Genomic DNA, 18,314 nt, shown 5'->3' with positions numbered 1-18,314 from the left:
ACAATATCCTTCCCCTTATTATTAGAGTAGAAATTATGAAAAGATGGAAAAACAATTGTAAATACAAGAATTGTTGGTATAATAGGATCAGAGTTAGATATCAGAATTTAATTTGTCAATTATAATGGGTTTGATTCTTAAGAATCACATTTCCTTAGAATGGTGAACAAAATCAAACTCGAAATCGGATTTATCAGATTTGTTAGAGTTTCGAATACCTATTCATCAAAAGCTTAATAAGCGAGCAAACTTTCGGTACAATAGGTGTACCTACACCCCGACTAAATGAGGAAAGTTTTTAGGACATGGATGAGAATATAAAAAAAAGTAAGGGTTAAAATTATTATTATTTTACCTATTTTAGTAAACGAGTATTAGACCTTTTGAGACAATTATATATCCCGGTGGGGCAATTTTAATTGGTCAATAGAAATGGATTTCAATGCTTTTTTTCCCCCTTAGGTTAACCTTAGCCAATATATCATGAAAAGTAAAAAGGGATAAGGTCATTTTGTGTTGATTGTTTTCTAATTTTAAATTTTCTTCTTTCACATGTAAAATAAGAATAGATAAATCAATCAAATTCCAAGACACTTTATAAAATACTTCCTTCGGAGTTAAACTTCTATTTGTTCATTCTCATTCACATAAGAATAAATATTATGATTTGCATTTCGAACAGACATAAATACAACAACTATAATATATAACCCGCAGTATTAAAATATTCCCCCTCATAAGGAAATAACAAGCCTCTCACACTTGACACCACAAATTCTCTTCCTTTGCTTTAAACTCCTTCCGGCCCATTAAAATGACCCGTGCTCTGACCCTTCACTCTAAAGAAAACAACAAAAGTGGTCTTTGATGCTGATATAATGAACTTTTTACAAAAGCTAATGTGTCCTACCAAAGTAGTGATGCCTCAAAATAGGGAGTTTGGAATTTAGAGTATAGCGGGACCGGAGCTTTGGTGATATGTCATGTACGAGGAAAAACGTGTTCCATACTCGTGAATGGTAGAACCCCATCCTTGTTCTCCATAAGGTGGAGGGACACTGACACGCTATGAAAAAAGTGGAGAATACAAGTAGGGTTAATTTGTCATAAGTTATTGACTATTATGGGGGAATAATCCTAAGGGGGTGTTTGGTTCAAGAGTTTTGAGGGGTTTCCCAGCCAAGTGATTCCAGCATTCATGGTTCTCCATGTTTGGTAGAAGGTTTAATAAATTTTAACCATTATTCTGAGTTACCTAGCTATCAAACATTGTACGTGAAAAAGGCAGAAAACCACCGTTGAGAAAGCAACTTGTAACATGGTATTTCTTGAGAAACCTAATAAGTTAATAAAGTGGAACAAAACCATGACAAAAATATCCCTCACACGTGAGCAAACAAGATGAAAGAGCACAGCTACTTCAAGCCTCGTTGATGCTAAGCGTGAGCTTTCTGGTCTTCTATACCCTTATATTGGCAATGCAAAACAAGATTACTGCAAATATAGGTTTACGATGCATTTAAATTTTTAAATGCTTAATTAACTTCCTCTGCATAATGTTTATAACTTCAACAGCCACAAAAAGACTTCTGCAACTATCAAGGAAGAGCTTAAAGCCATAGCATCAATACTTGAACAGTAATGGCAACAAGAGGAAGAAAGAAGAGAGTTCTCAGATGTACAGTCACAGATCCAAAACATATGTGGAGAAATAGCTGGGAACGTGAACCTTATTGATGTTTTCCCTGCAGTTATAGAGTCATTTTTAAAAGGGTTTTTTTTGTAATTTTAATATACTTTCCCATCAATATTTTTAAAAGGGTTTCATTGAATTCTGACCCATTTTTTTTGTTGCACATAAGTTTTATTCAAGGGGGGAAAGTGGAAACAACAAAAGCTATTAATTAGGGGTAGACAAAATAGGGGGGAAACTAGAAAAGCAAGTTTGATTGTGGTCGATTTTTGTTCCGAGAATCAAATCATGTTTCCACCTTTTAGATGGGACTCTTTAGGGTTCATCGCCTTCTAAGGATGCTTTGCCGACACAGGCATATGGACTACTCTCAAAATGGAAAATAGTTATAGTATTACGAATGTATCGATCATTCGATATATTTTTTATCAAATATAAAAATAATAATATCTTTACACTATTCTTATGTTTATAATTATTTCTTTTTATATTTATATATTTCTTTTTTTGATAAGAGAATGTTTACTCTCGTTGTTGTACAAAATACATTCCTCAAAATGACCTATTGATTTGAATAATGGGAAATATTTTTCTAGTTTCGTTGGAGATAGTTATCTCATGTTATATACTTATTGAATTTTGTGCCAGTTTTTTTCAATTTTTTTTTTTTTTGTTTTAAAGTGTAAACCTCACATATTTATCTCATACACATGAGAGAACTATCTCAAACAACATGAGATTAGTTAATCCCTTGAATAATTCATACAACAGCTTAGTCATCGACATAAATCACGAAACAAGACAAACTCCATAGTCCACACCTCACTTTTTTAAAAAATAAAATAAAATAAATAATAGGCTGGAAACCACTTATAAGATGTGAGAATATGACAAAATTGTGTGAAGCACAAAAAAAAAAGGGTGGGACCAAATATCTCACTGCAATTTGTCCTAGTTTATTCTCCATTTTTCTTCTTCCGTTCGTTTTTCAAAACTTATTTTCTTCATTTTCATAAATAAACCTTAACTTTATCTAGATATACTCTCAAAAGATTTAGATTTCACGCTGCTCCTTAAAATAGCAGGAGTGTTTATTTTGAAATTTTGTCTCTCTCTGAGGAACAAGATGAAAATATATCCACATTTAGAAGTTCAATTGGTAGTGTATTAATAGTTTTGATTCGAAGGTACCAATCAAGAGATTCAAGCAGGAAGCCTACGCTGCTCAGTCTTTCAATTTTTTATTTTTTATTTTTCATTTTAAAATTTCTTATCAATGGTTTGCTCATACTCTTCAAGTGTAATACTAATCTTTACTTAATAAAGCTCATCCCCACCAGTGCTATAGTGTTGGCTCAAGTTTTACACTGCAGAAACCTTTGAGGTTTGAAGTGTAAAATTCCTTATTATTTATCATAGTCAAGGAAGGGTCAATTTGGCATGGGAGTAAATTGAGAGTGAAATTTTACATTACGAAAAATTATACTATTTTATTTGTAAGAGTAATCTTTGCTTAGGAAAGCTCATCCCCCGTAAGTTATTTTGAGCTGGCTCAATATTTACATTATAGAAACCCTTCAAGTGTAAAATTCCTTCCTTATCATACATACTACAGGTCAATTTGGTAAGAGAGTTAAATTAAGAGTGAAATTTCATGATGCATGATTTTTCACCTCTATTTTAAATATCAGGACAAACTAACCCCTAGTATAAGTTAAAGTTAATGGACTATTTTTACACTCTCATTAATACTTTCTCAATGTTAAGAACCAATTCAACCCAAAAGCTTAAGCTGTTGGGTGAGGCTACATTAATGGTTTTATATATCTCGACACGCCCTCTCACACGAGAGCCCACTGGGCTTGAAGGGTGGACAATGCACATGTCCACCTAACTGTGCGAACAAAGAAATTCCACTTGAAAGAAAGTGAGGGGCGGCGAGGATCGAACCCAGGACACGAGGCTTTTGGGTTGAATTGGTTCTTTACATGTATCAGAGTCTCGCCGCCCCCCACTTTCTCTTGTGGACTTTCTTAGCACAGATAGGCTGTGCCTGTTGCATCTTCCACTCTTCAAGCCCAATGGACTCTCGTGTGAGGGCGCGTGTTGATATATATAGTCCCACATTGGTTGTATGTGCAACTAATGTGGAGTTTATAAGACTTTGGGCACTCCCACCCTTTGAGCTAACTTTTGGGGTGATGTAACCTAAGGTTCTTTACATGGTATCAGAGCCTCGCCGCCCCTCACTTTCTCTTGTGGCATTTCTTAGCACATGTAGGCTGGGCCTGTTGCATTGTCCACTCTTCAAGCCCAATAGGCTCTCGTATGAGGGGGCATGTTGAGATATATAGTCCCACATTGGTTGTATGTGCAACAATGTGGAGTTTATAAGGCTTTGGACACTCCCACCTTTTGAGCTAGCTTTTGGGTAGCCAAGGTTCTTTACACTCAATTTACCACATCGTACATAAGCCAAACCTGCCCTTTTCAGAGAAGAACAAGAACATGAACAAGTGTTGTAAAAGTAAACGTAGTCCACAAATATTTTACTGCAGTACTTGGGAGAAACACACTTTCTATTGCTGTAAATTTAACTACACTGACATCTTTCTTAACTACACTGAACAAAGGAATCCATTATTTCAGAAGCATACAAAACATCCAACTGGAACATTATCACTCTCTTTTCCACGTGACCCAACTTCACAATTTGCCTTTAAAACGGTCCACCTCCTCTGTCCTTCCCATTCATGATTGAACACATCAAAGCAAATTGCAACTGTTTTTCATTTGCAAGCTAGCCATGGCTTCCAACAAGCTCCTTGCAACCATTTTAGTGTTTTCTCTCCTTACAAACTCTACATTCACTGATGCTGCTTGTTGCTCATGCAAGGCAAAGTGTCCTAAGGACACATTAAAGCTAGGGGTTTGTGCTGACATTCTAGGACTTGTTAACGTTGTTGTTGGATCTCCTGCTACAAGCAAGTGTTGTGCATTGCTTGAGGGTTTAGCAGATTTGGAAGCAGCACTTTGCCTATGCACTGCTCTTAAGGCCAATGTGCTTGGGATTAACTTGAATTTACCTGTCACCCTCAGCTTGCTACTTAGTGCTTGTCAAAAATCGGTTCCTCCTGGTTACCAGTGTGCGTAGAATTGATTTTAGTTAGGTTCATCTGTTCTCCACTTTAAAATTGTTGTCTTTTATCCTAGTTTTTTCGTATATTAGTTCTTGTGCTATGTGTGATATGTTTCATTTTTAATAATCAGGCAAGCCTGTTTGCCTTAGTTAGCAACCATTGTTCTTTTCAAGTTACTTTGGGAACTTTCATTTGATGAATAATTTGTGTAATGCATGGGATTATTGTAATTTTCTTTTTCTTTTTCCTTTTTGGGTATATCATTGGAGTCTAAGGACTTCAGTAGAGAAAGAGAGTTTCATGTATAGTGGAGTGGATGATTAAACCTCTGATATCATCGTTAAACCAAATCTTAAAGACCAATGCCAATCTAAAGAATTGTTTGCAGGATTTGTTGTACTATATCATCAACTCAAAACTTTAAGCTATTAGATAAGATTATATTAATGATTTTATACTTTTTTAAGAGGTCCCTTTACATGAGAGCCGATTAGATTTTGAAAGGTAGACAGTGCACAGATTTATTTACCTATGTTAAGAAAATTCACAAAATTTAATTAATTACTAACTAAGTGAGAAGTGATGAGGATCGAATCCGTGACACTTAGGTTTTGATATCATATAAAAAAAATTCAACCCAAAAAATTAAACAATTAGGTGAATGTTATCTCTAACATATATATATCAATCATGCAGGCATAAATGTGTAATATAAATTCATGTTAAATACGTCCATGTTAAAAAAACAAAAACAAAAAACTTTGTAACCGTTTAATCATATCTCTTTTTATAAGAAGAATCGATTTCGCATTTTTTTCTTCGGTATGTGAAGACAATAATGCCCTTATAAACAAATTTCAGTGGACAAGAAGACCAATATATTTTTATTTAATTTTCTCTTAATTAAGTATCATTTTATTAAGGATAATTATATAAACAGTATATTAAGCAAAAAATGTTTCCATGGCAAACTATTCAGAAAATAATGACCCATTTCAATTTCAATGAGGATATTTCAAGTGCTCGTTTGTGATATCTTATTTTTAGCTTTTAAGCTTATAAATCAAACATAATTTTATAAAAGTCTTATTATAAAAAGAGTTTTTTTATATAATACATAAAAAAAATTAAAAGCTAAAAGAGGGGCTTTTTTAAGATGAACACCAGATTTTTGGATTCCTCATATATATATATATATATATATATATATATATATATTCTAAATTTATATTTATAAATTTTATCCTTTATCCTAATAATTCATTCTAACTATAAATTATTTCGTCTTCTATCCTTTAAAATCATCAGCACTTTATATAATAATCAATTAACTTTATTTTATTTTAGTTATAAAAAATTTGTGTCAATCTAAAACGTACCTAATTAATTAAATTTATTCTAATAGTTTCTGATAGAAGCTATGCCACGTGTCCTTGCTTACGGAGCATGGAAGTTGATCGAGCAATTTATTTTTTCACCCTTTGAATATAAAAATTTCTATCACAATTTTGGCACAATCGTTCGGGCACAATCCAGGCAACAATTCCCGTGGATGGTATATAATTTTATTAAAACATGCTATAGAGTCAGAATAAAATTTGACAAAAACTTTAACAGAATAAATTGACATGCCTGTTGATTCTTGAATGGATGAATAGGATTATTATTTTAATTTATTAACCAATCACTTTTGAATCTATGTAAATTCTATCGAAATTCTAATAATTTTTATTGGTGGCTTAAAATTACTCATCTTTAATATTGTGATAATTTACATAGTCAGACCTTCAAGTTAATTACTCGATTTTAAAACATTATAATGTAATTCATCAATTTATGTGTTTCACCAAGGCAATCAATAATACAGGATTTTGAATTTTTTCTTAAACATATAAAAAATATATTAAATATTTATTTGGAGATAATTTTTATACAAATAAAGTTGGATTCCGTACACTACTGTCATGTTTATAAAAGGGATACGATATTATACCTATTTTTTTCATGTCTACTCTATTTATTTATCTTCAACACTGTTGAATCAAACTTTTAATAGGAGTTAAAAAGAGTGAAGTTAGTTTAGATTCTAATCTAACATGTTGAAGATAAGTATGTAAAATAGACGTAAAAAAAGATAAATAGAATATCTTATCCCTTCATAAAATAAAAATAAAAATACCCTTGTATGTTAGAATTATTAAACTTTAGTATTGTACTATGTTAATACTATTTTACACAAGACAAAATTAAAGGACTAGATCCATTTTCAACACATTATTTGGAAAATGGGTCCAACCTGTTCACGTGGCCCATTTAATCTGCCAAGAAATGGTGGATTCAGTTAAAATTTCCAACTCGCTAACCGTTTGAACCTGCTCTATTTAAGGATGGGCCAAAACAGTTTCAACCCGTCACGGGTTGACCCGTTGAGTTAAATTTTTTTATTTAAAAAAAACATAAATTAATAATATTTTTTATATTTCTTTTATCTTCGTTTGATCAAGAATATAATTTTTGAAAAAAAAAACTCATTTTCCAATATTTTGTCAGGTTGGCAAGACGAGGGGGTGAATTAGAGGCGAGTCGGGATAGTGGGATGGAAAGAGTTGGATTATTTTATGACGGGTTGACGGCGGAGCAGGGCAGTCGGGTTACCACTTTTTGAGATACTATATAAAAATCATTGCTAAAACAAAGTTATACTGTACGAATTGTATAACCCGAGTTATGCTGGTTGTGCAAGTCACGTAAAGAGGGTTAGACCCACCAAACTTTTTTGCTTTTTTTTTAGTTAACTCAACTTTTGTTGAGATATATAGTCTCACATTGGTTGTATGAGCAACTAATGTGGAGTTTATAATGCCTTGGGCGGCACTCCCACCCTTTGAGCTAGTTTTTGGGTGGTGTATCCCAAGGTTCTTTACATGGTATCAGAGCCTCGTGTCCCGGGTTCGATCCTCGCCGCTCCCCACTTTCTTTAAGGTGGAATTTCTTTGTTCGCACAGGTAGGTGGGTCTAGGCCTGTGCATTGTCCACCCTTCAAGGCCAGTGGGCTCTCGTGTGAAGGGGCATGTTGAGATATATAAAATCATTAATGTAGCCTCACCCAACAACTTAAGCTTTTGGGTTGATTTGGTTTTTTACATGGTATCAGAGCCTCGTGTCCCGGGTTCGATCCTTGTCGTCCCCCACTTTGTTGAGATATATAGTCTCACATTAGTTGTATGAACAACTAATGTGGAGTTAATAAGGCCTTGGGCACTCCCATCCTTTGAGCTAGCTTTTGGGGTGGTGTATTCCAAGGTTCTTTACATGGTATCAGAGCCTCGCCGCCCACCACTTTCTCTTGTGGAATTTCTTAGCACAGGTAGGCTGGGCCTGTTGCATCGTCCACTCTTCAAGCCCAATGGGCTCTTGTGTGAGGGGGCGTGTTGAGATATATAGTCCCACATTTGGTTGTATGAGCAACTAATGTGGAGTTTATAAGGCCTTGGCACTCCCACCCTTTGAGCTAGCTTTTAGGTAGTGTATCTCAATGTTCTTTATAACCTTAATTAACTCTTTGAGGTAAGTTGATTATCTTCGATATCCCCACAAGCTTTGACTATTTGAACCGGCTATGAAACTAATATGGAGTGCGAGACGGATCAAGAATAAAGACATTTATCTCCTTCTAAAAGTGACATGTGAGGATCAAACCGAAACTCTTTCCACTCCCAAAAGTTAGAAAAAAATATTAGTTTGATATACCAGGTAATTGTTTCCATAGCCAAAATCATTTTAGTGATTTTATGATGAATATCCAAGTAACAAGCTATATAAAAAGAAGGTATTAAAGTAAAGAAAATAAGAAAATCTAACTTAAGCTTTTAGCCGCCTTTACGATTTATCAAAGGATGTATCTAACTAAGTGCATTTATTATGTGAACCTAGGAATCTCAGGTTAAATAGGATTATTCTAATATTTTATATGCTTTATTTTCATGACAGTTGTATGAACCTGCTTTTTATGTAAATTTTATGTCTATCTCTTTATTTTTATTTGTGTGAATTGAGCAAGTTAAAAAAACCAAAAGAATGTTATAAAAAAAAAAAAAAAAAAACCAAAAGAATACGTTACATAGTACTAACGGTTATCTTCGTTAAGAATAAACTAGTCGTGAAGACTGAAGAGAACTTGGGGGAGGTTATTGGTTTGAACCTTAATATCATTATTGTATCCAAAATAAAAAAATTGCAGAATGCAACCGTCCTCAATCTCTAGTTGAGATGGTAAGAAAGCAATTTTGTTTCCTTGTTTTGTGTAGTTTAGTAACTTTAACAAGATGCGTAATTAACTCTTTTAGGCGAGTCAGAATCTGGGTATCTCTACAACTTTAATTCTTTGAGTCGGTTATGAGACTAATCTTAGGTTGAGGAGTTAAAACTCATTATCCCTCCCCAAAAATGTATTTATTGGGAATCGAGCATGGAACACAGGTTTTCTCCCTACTTTACTCAGTCTGTGTTGCCAATTGATTTTAGATGTGTTCCTTTAATAGTAGGTCAACTATAACTATCTTTAAAGTAGTGGAGAAGCCCGGGAAAAGACTCAACCAACTAAAAGACCCAACTAGTAAAATTTAACTAATACTAATAATGTATTATTTTTAAAAACTTAACCAATACTAATTAAGGAGATACCATAATATTTAAAGAAAATATGTAGCATTTTTAAAAATCAGCTGAACCAAGTGGCTCCGCCACTGCTTTATTGCAAGCAGTTGTTTTTATAGCCAAAATTATTTATGAAAATCTAAGTAAACAGGCCATATATAAAGAAGGTATTAAAAGAAAAGAAAATAAGAGAATCTAGGTTAAGATTTTAGCTTGTACAATTTATATCATGGTTTTATAAGAGTTGTGTTGTAGGAAAAGTGATTGTGTAATGTTATACAGATTCATTTTGCGTGCCGTAATTTTTTTTTTTTATTCAAATAGTGTGGGCTTCACAAAATGTTGTGTGTGTAGGAAATTTTTTTGTGTTATGTTAAATGATGAATGTAAATCCCTTTATATCTCGATGTATCTAATCAGGTGCATTTCACTCAAACGGAAATGAAACCCATTATTATGTTAACCTAGGAATCTCAGCTTAAGTAGGATTAGATATTCTAATCCTTTATATCGTTTATTTTTTTGGCACTTGTATGAACTTGTTTTTTTATGTAAGTTTTATTTATTTATTTCTTTATTTTATTGTGTGAAGTAAGTTTAAAGAGACCAAAAGAATACGTCACAGACTCACATAGTCAGAACGGTTTTCTTTGTAAAACCATTTCACAGTACACAGAGTTAGTCTTACACAGAAATTGATGAGTTACATATACATTTAAAAGTTTGACAATGCAAAACCTATACCTTTCTCTTTCTCTTAACAGACCAAAAGAATACGTCACGTAGTCAAAACAGTTAATTTTGTAAAACCGTTTCACAATACATAGCGTTATTCTGACATAGAAATTACTCTCTCTCTCTTAGATGATAAAATAGCGATTTTGATCCCTAAATTTATATATATATCCATCCTCCTTCATATCTCTCTCTTATTCTAGTTGGTATGGCAAAAGCAATTTTCTATAGGATATGTTGAATTATGAATGGTCTTCTTTGTGATCTTCCACAGCTTTCTTGAACGGTGTATTCTAAGGCTTTTGCAAAAGAGCTCATTCCTTATGCAATAGAATGTGAGCACGGTTCAAGAAAGCTGTGAAAAATTACTGAGATGATCTCTTCGATTTCAAGTTGGTTCATATAAATGGTAGAGAAAGAAAAATTTGTAAAGGAGGCATATTGCAAATGTATTCTTTCTTGTGAGTTACATCTATTAATTATATGATAAAAAAATTATATATTCTCACAACCAAAGATTTTCTGAGTTTGGGAGGGCAATTACTATCTATTAATTTGATGCTTCAATAATAAAGGTTTGTATGCGTTTGTGGCTCCATATATGGCATGACAACTAAAGAGCATCCTTTTATACAATCCATACACACATCAGGTTTCATAATATTCGTTTCACAATCACCTAAACTAGACATGAATGGTTCTTCAATATTTACATGTCTCAATTTTACAATTGCTGGTGTTTTATTTTCCCGTACGTACATATATTATGTTCTTATATAGTGTTGTCCATAGAGCTAACAACGGGAATTGGATGGTGAATTTTCTTGATTTCGAAACATAATATATATTAATTGTGGGATTCATTTGTTTATTTGTTTCGAAATAACAATTTATCATTTAGTATTTTTTTAATAATTAACAAAGATATAAATTATTTATTTGAAATACTAATGGATTCTTATATAAAAAGATAGATTTTTAAAAATTTTATACAATATTCCTATTGCAATCTTAAAAAAAAAGGTTATAAATGATCGTCCTGGATGCATATATGAAATTCATCATTTTCTTTTGCGAATGATATCATGTTATATAGAAGCTCCAGGTAAGACAAAGTTAGATTAAATTTTTATATTGATCTTTCAATAACATGTTACTACAGTCTACAGTCCTTCAAAGACTTTTGTAACTGAAATAGTTCCTTAAAAATATAAACAGTTATTAAATTTGTTTTTTATCTCATTAGTTTAATCCTTGATATAACGACAAATGCGATGAATTTTTTTTATTTTTTGTGAGTTAATTTTTTAAGGGCTTACTTGAAAAGTTAAAAAGTTTAAACTTAATTTGTATTTTTTTTTAAATTCTATTAGAATTTATAATCAGGTTGGACTAATAGATATCAATAGTCAAGTGGGGGCGATCGAAACTGCATCACTTTTTTGCCTTTTTGGTGTATTGATGATCGATGCACTTTCCCGGCTTTTCTTTCTAACCAATCCCAACAAACGTTAGGGCATGGGAGAAGCAATATAATTATGAACTTAGAAGATATGAAATAGAAGAAAAGAGTTATAAGTTTCATTGGGAAAGTATTGATTATTATAAACAACCACTTCAACGTAAAATCATAAGATATTAATTATTTATATTATTTTCTAATACACCCCTTACGTAAGAGTTATTTGAGACTGAAGCGTAGATGTTACACAAGCCCAATTTTGGTTTTACCTAGTGTTTATTTTAATTCCATTAAAAAGTGGGACGTGGTGAGGATTGGACTCGTGACCTTGTGGTCACTAAAATTCTGATACCATATAAAGAATCAATTCAACCCAAAACCTTAAAGTGTTGGGTGATAATCTTTTTAACGATTTATATTATTCTCTAACAATTATCAAGTACGGGATATAATCATTGATATAGTTACCAATTTCTTTTTTAAATTAAAAAGAAAGTTATCAAGGCTAGGCATGGAAATTCAAGTCAACACAACATAAATTTGATACGAACACGAATTTGAAATTGGGTTAAAATTTTCGATACGAACATGACCTGTTTATTTTAAAAGTTGACATGACATGACATAAATAAACCGCAAACGCATAATGTGTCGCTTATTATACGGGTTGACTAAATACGAATAATTTATCAATCTCAAATTGTGTTACTTATTATAATGGTCGACACAAATAACATGTTTACAACACGACATGAAACGAATGACCTATAAGAAGATTAACGCGAGCTAATTTTGGGTTTGTAAGATGACACATGACACGATGCAAATTTTTATGGGTCAATTTTTAGCGAACATGACAAAAACTTGAAAACAAATCAACCCAAACATGAATTTTTCGGGTCGTGTTCGTGTTGTATCAATTAAAAGAAAATTTAGATAAAAACGCAGAGAATTAAAATGGAATTTAAGAAATCAATGACTAAATTGTAGCTAGGTTTTACTTCACCTCTGATTCTGTTTTTTGACCCTTTATACCCTTTTTAAAATAAAAATTTCCAATATCTCCCCATTTTTACACTATTTAAGAAATTTGACCTTTTATTAAAACTTAACACCAATTAATCTATCCCTATTTGACTGTTGACTGATTGATCTAATCGATTACATGAGTCATGTAATCGATTACATGGCTCAAATTTACTATAAAATTTCGGAAGACGTGACTTTTGGATCGAGGGTCCGAATAAGATATTTTTTTGTTTTACGTAACTTTTTGAGATGACACGCTGGAATGATTAATAAAATATGTCAAACGGGGCACAAGAAAACATTTTTTAGAAAAAAAAAATTTGACCAAGTCCCCTCTGAAAACTTGCCAGCACGTTCGCCTCAAAGAGTTATGTAGAATAAAAAAATACCTAATTCGGGCACCCAAGACAAAAGTAACGGTCTTCTGAAATTTTACGGTAAAATATCACAAATATAATGCCACGTTAGGTCTTGTGATACCACAAATCCAATATTATAAGTATAGGACCATATAAATTCGTTTGATCCAAAAAATCTCATGAAAAGAATTTATATAGCTCCATTCACTGATGTAATTAATTACCATATATCGGTGTAATCGATTACATTAGTTAATCGTGATGTAATCGATTACATGATCCAGTCAACGGTCAAATAGGGACATATTGGTGTATAATTTTGAGACGGGGCAAAATGTTCAAAAAGCCTCTTCTACACATATAAAAGTGTTTCATATTCATTTTTTTTTTCTCTTTCTTCTTCTTATATAGGTTGGCTCCATATATTTTTACGAGTGTAAAGATAAATTTATCTCCTACAACATAACAAAAATAAACCATATCATTAATGATGTGATACTTATTTTGGTTTATGTATAAATGTTCCGTTTATCTTCAATATTTTTTTCATGAAATAAGCTTAAAAAAGTCTCAAAGAATACGTCACATAGTCAAAACGGTTACTTTTTCTTTAAACCGATTCATAACACGTCGTGTTGAAATTAAATAAAGGAATCATTTATACATAAAGTGGTCAAAGCAATCTACCTTTAATAAAAACATTATGTATCAAAACAAAACTTTATTTACCTTCATTAACTTCTATGATATTTAGTAACTTCAGCAATCCCTTTCATTTAACAGATTTTCAATAAAATTTTGCAAATTATGGTGTTCTACCCATTAATGAACTATTAAAATTTTACTATAGAGGCAATAAAAAAATTTAGAAGGAAAAATATAGAAAACTCTACCCTACTTCACCCCTCCTCTTTAACCAAGCAGCATAGTCAAATTTTTCTCCCATCTTACACACACACACGCGCACGTATATATACCTATCTTCCTTCACTTTTCTCCACACCTCATTCTTCTCTCTCTGGATTTATGAATGATCTTTTTTGTGATCTCCCACGGCTGGCTTTCTTGAACTGCATTGTAAGGCTTCTCCAATGGAGGTTATCCCCGATGCAACATAATTTTTATGAGTGCAATTCAAGAAAGCTGTGGAAAATCACTGAGATGATCAACTTTCACCTTGAATTGCTCTACACATCCCATGACAACTGTATGACATCTCTATCAAATTTCATGATTTCAGATTTTGGTCACCTGCATCATGCATGCGTTGTTCTTTAATTCTGTGTGTACTCTATCTTGCCCATGTTTTGACAACTGCACTTGCTCTATCTTCCTTTTGATTTATAAAAACTTCAATCTTTGCTTACTAATTTTCATGTTCTTGACTGGAGCAGTTTTGCGAATCATTGTTCTGTGTCGCTGTCTGTTTTGTTAACGGGGAATCGCATCCACTTCCATCGTAAAATATTTTATCTTATTAATAATAATATTTTGGGTTTGGTATTTGTCCTTTTGATGTCCTATTAATATAAAATTCTACGGTGAAAAAGTGAATATAAATAAGTTATCTACATTTGCTCTTAAAACTATATCGTTTTGTATTGAAAAATTAAAAAATTATAATAAAAAAAATATTATAATCCTGAAATAAATTATAATTACAAAAATACTTTGATTTTCGCCTCAAAACGACGTCATTTTGTGCTTAATGTAGATAATTCATCTACATTGACCGAAGAAAAGTAAACAAAAAAAAAAAGTAAAACCTAATATAATTTTCTCAATCAATAATTTGATGTCCTATTAAGTAGCAGCTCTTTATATATCTATATTAGTCATCCACGCATTAACAAATGAAAATTATTTTTTTCATTTGATATCAGAGCTATGCAAATATGATTATAAGACCCACAATTTTTTATTTATTAGAATAATTTGAAATTTGCATATAGAACCTATAGTTCAAGACAAAATTTCCTTTGGAATTTTTTGCTATTGATCTTGGAAGCCTTGAGTTTTTTATTCTACGTGATGAGATTTTTCTAACCATAATCATATGCATGTTTTCATTAAGTATTATGAGAAAATTTTGAATCTGAATTTCTGAGTTTTATTACATGAAAGTTTAGAAAACTTTACAAATTATTTTCAATCAATACATTGAAATTTTAAACTGCTTTGAGGCTTTTGAAAAATAACTTTTTAGTGACCTATTGATACAAAAATTGTTTGCAATCGTTTTCTATTGCGAAGAAATTTCGTTCATGAATGTATTGTTACGAAACATAAGGTTTGTATTATGAAAGTTTCAATCTTTCTTTAAATAGATCTTATTTCACTTATTTAAAACAAAAATTTGTTTGGAGGTTTTGGTTCCCATGTTATTTTCCCATGGTTTTATGTTGTTTTTAATGCAAAAAACACATCTTTTTTGTGCCAACAAAAATCACGACCCATTGCTTGAAAAATCATTTTTCCAACTTCCAAAAGCTCTCAAAAATATATTATTTTTAAGATGAATTAGATTATAATCTTGTTGGGTTGTTGTTTCTGGTTTATTTTGTGAAGAAAATTGCTAAAAAAAATATGTTTTTTTTTTTTGATTTGACGAAGCTCCCATGGCAAAACCCAGTTTTGAGCAAGTCGACCCGTCAAAGGAAGAAGAAACACTATAATAGAGAAATCTCATGAAATTCTAGGGTCTAGGGTGAGATTGTGAGAGAGACATCATATTTATACTTCTTATTAAAAAGTCTCACGAAATCCACACCAATAGAAAATTCAATAAAATCGTCAGATTTTTGAATACCCCACCATTAATTTTCCTTTTTTAAAAATCATGATTGAATATCACCGGATTTGGAAAAGCTCTAAAATAATCTTTTAAAATCCTACTCGAATACCACACGATTTTTTTTGAATCCTCTAAAATCTTAATTAAATTCCAAAGAATTTTTTTGCCAAAAAATAATCCATTAAAATTATTTAAAATCTCAACCCAATACACCCCATAAAAGTAATTAGAATTTTTTATATAGTACTTACTTAAAAAAATGAATATATTTTCTTTAAATGTCATATGTTATTATTTATTTATTTATTTAAATATCAAATATAAATTCATTCAAATTAATTATATATCTTCCTTAAAATTTTATTTTATTTATTTAAACATTTTATATTATTTTTATTTTATAATTTTGATTTTTAAATATTTATTTCCTATTAAATAATAGGAAAGAAGAGTCAAATGTTAACTATTAAGCCACAACATTTTATTTATTACATTATCTCTAACTATATATTTATTATATATCGTTACATACATTAATTTAATCAGTTAAAACAATGACTCAATATCTCTGGCAAAAAAATTAATTTATTGCTTTTTTAATAAAAAAATTACAAATAAGTAGTCGTTTTGAAATTAATTACGAAAATATAGCAGTGAAACACCCCTCATAGGGGCGTGACTGGTTGGAGAGAGACACGCTCCATCTGGGCGTGAGCGAGGACAGAGACACGCCTCATGTGGGCGTGTTTCACCAGGTGCTGCCACGTGGCACAAAAGTCAACAGTTTGATCGTAAAACTTTAGAAGTAAATAACTTTTGACTTGGGTATTCGAATTAGGTAAAAAAAAATTGATTCCATATAACTTTTCGAGATCTACGTAATGACACCTCATTTGGCATATTTTGTCTCTCACAAAAAAAAACTAAATTTATAATAATGTTACCATAAGAACATTTAATTTTTTATTTCAAAACGACTACATTTTCGTGTGACTGTTATATTTTCGTAATTAATTTCAAAACGACTACATTTTCATAATTTTTTTATCAAAAAATAATAAATTAATTTTTTTGCCATACTAGTTCGAATTTAATAACATTGTTTAGACGTACGGGATTACTGCTGGCAAATGTTAAGAAGATTTTGAATTATTTAATTTAGTAATGTTATGCCTCCTTTCTGGTAACGAGTTATATTAGATATATGAGCAGAATAAGTAAATTTTTTAGGATACGTGTCAAAAACATTTAAAATTCAGAAATAAAAAAATGTTTTTAAGTTTTAAATTATTAAAATAATTATTTAAAAAAAGTAAATTAAATATGTTTCTAATTAACATTTTTCAATTTAAATAAAATATGTATTTGTGAAATCATTGACTTATAATTTAATTTGTTCAATTATTTAAATTAAACAATATCTAAATAATAATTAAATGTGTGAGTTATAATTTGACCCACTGTTTTATAAACCATCAACGGATTGGTTATGTGATTATGTAGTTGAATCGTTTTCAAATCAGCCCCAGTTTTTCAATTGAATCACCAAAACACTATGAATCTAATATAATCATTTAATATATTATAATTACAAAAATATTTTAATTTTTGTCCCAAAACAACGTTATTTTAAGCTTACGGAGAAAATTTTTATCCATAAATAAAACAAAAATGAACCAAATTAAGGCAGGAGACGCATGTTTATTCACATTCTTTCTCTTTAATTGTTTAAACATTCATTTTTATCTTTTATTTTTTGGCATGGGGTTGAAAAACAAAAGGTAACAAAAGAAAAACTACCTTAAGCCATATAGTTACAGATGCTGGTCTCAAAGTACATCGTATTTATAATAATAATAATAATAATAATAAAAGGCCTGTGGTCAGGTGATGCACAGGATGTGGATGAACAGACACAAATCTTTTCTTTTATTCAAGCATATCCAAGAAAGACAAAAACATCATATGAGTGGTGATCAATTATCTAAGCAATTGTGCGCAAGTCAACATATAAAATATTTAAATAACAAAAGGACACAAAACTCATAATCTATATACACCAACAGGACCACTGTTCCCACTACTTTATTTGGTGACGAGAATTGAACAGCAAGCGCAGACAAAACGGAAACAAAGGCCAGAACCAATTACACACCATCTAAGATAATTTACCAAAGATAACCCTCTCACAAGCGCACAGTGCAAAGCAATATCATCACGCGGCATTGATTTTACTTTTTGTTATTAACAATCAAAACAAAATTAAGTGTTCACACTCACATGTATTGAGTTTATGAAGTTATACATAGATACATTTCAGATACCTAAGAAACAAAACTTTATGAGGTTTTCTAACAATTTATGCAAATCAACTTCGACAAAGTCTCTTTACTAAATGGTGGCAGCATCAACTTCATATTGAAATTCCGCTTTCAGGAATTGACAA

The 18,314-nt window shown here is 31.2% G+C and overlaps 1 protein-coding gene across 1 annotated transcript; it reads left to right on the top strand.

Annotated features, from left to right (window-relative positions):
* The first annotated feature begins 4,476 nt into the window (after positions 1-4,476).
* LOC133318425 (14 kDa proline-rich protein DC2.15-like) lies at positions 4,477-4,847 on the top strand. The gene has a single exon (XM_061520418.1). It carries the CDS (start codon positions 4,500-4,502, stop codon positions 4,845-4,847), a length of 348 nt encoding a protein of 115 aa, XP_061376402.1. The 5' UTR covers positions 4,477-4,499.
* Positions 4,848-18,314: the final 13,467 nt, after the last annotated feature.

The sequence above is a fragment of the Gastrolobium bilobum genome, unplaced genomic scaffold (genome assembly GCF_033153095.1).
Source record: "Gastrolobium bilobum isolate Gb01-03AN ecotype WA unplaced genomic scaffold, APGP_CSIRO_Gbil_v1 utg14936, whole genome shotgun sequence".
NCBI classification, from domain to species: domain Eukaryota; kingdom Viridiplantae; phylum Streptophyta; class Magnoliopsida; order Fabales; family Fabaceae; genus Gastrolobium; species Gastrolobium bilobum.
This window is presented reverse-complemented; position numbering and strand designations above follow the sequence as displayed.